This window comes from Alligator sinensis, unplaced genomic scaffold (assembly GCF_000455745.1).
Source record: "Alligator sinensis unplaced genomic scaffold, ASM45574v1 scaffold444_1, whole genome shotgun sequence".
NCBI lineage: Eukaryota > Metazoa > Chordata > Crocodylia > Alligatoridae > Alligator > Alligator sinensis.
The window spans coordinates 3,999,252-4,000,238 of NW_005841886.1; the positions used below are offsets into that span (position 1 = coordinate 3,999,252).

General features: G+C 37.4%; 1 protein-coding gene across 1 annotated transcript in view; it reads left to right on the forward strand.

The window, feature by feature from the left end:
• Positions 1-987, forward strand: part of LOC102386730 (checkpoint protein HUS1-like) — an 11,446-nt gene that overhangs the window by 8,466 nt on the left and 1,993 nt on the right. Inside the window, exon 8 of the mRNA XM_014517020.2 lies at positions 339-470. Within this exon, the coding sequence (XP_014372506.2) occupies positions 339-470 (132 nt within the window). The remainder of the gene's footprint in view (positions 1-338; positions 471-987) is intronic.

Here is a 987-nt window from a genome sequence, read left to right on the forward strand (position 1 = left end):
TAATACCTGGAGAAAGTAACTCTTCATATATGTAATCAATCATTAGAATGTTTCAAACAAACTATGTTATTTCTCATTCTTTTCATGTGCTTGAATTTTAATAGAGTAATGAATCATTGAAAAGAAAGAAAGCAATCCAAAGGAAACTTTTTTCCAAAGATGATACTTCTGACTTTTGTAGGAGACGTGAGATTTTTTTCCAGAAAAATCAGCAATTCTGGAAAGGAGAATCCGCTTAAATATAAACAAATATTTGCCAACTAGCACTGAGACTGTTCTTAGTCTGTTTCCTGTATTAGTCATGAATATAGGGGTTCTTCTTTTTTGTACCATTTCAGTATCGGATGGTGATTCTCAAAATTCTACTCAGGACCGAGATCCAGAAACCATGGCTGAGGCACGTGTAGACATCAAGAAGCTCCAGCAGCTACTTGCTGGGCAGCAAGTAAATCCTACAAAAGCCTTGTGCAGTAAGTTCACCAGCTCTGTTCTCAGCAGAAACTATTTATCATCATGCTTACGAAGTGCAGGACAAAATATTGTAACTCGCTCAAACTGCCATGTAACCTTGTCTTCAAGGTTCTGTAGGAGAATTTAATATGCACTCTTTCTGCACAAATTTCACATTTTAATTTTCAAAGGTGACTGATGATTTTGGTAACTATTTTAACACCATAGAAGGAATCTGCTTATCAAAAAGTACTGAGATTTGTTTCTGAGAACTAGGCAGGCCCTTTCACAGCATCCATCTAGGTACCCAAATACCCCAAAATCATGAGCCATTTTTGAACGTTGAGGGTGTTAGCTGGGATATCTCTTTTTTGTTCAGAAGACAGCGTGCAATTGGATAGTCAAAGGGAAAATTATAATCTCTACAAAACAAGAGAGAGGTCCTGCTAAACTTCCCTCTCAGGAATATTTTCTTGTTCAGGACCTTTTCAAATCCACTGATCGTATGGCCTACTTACAGATGTGAACACTTCCCCC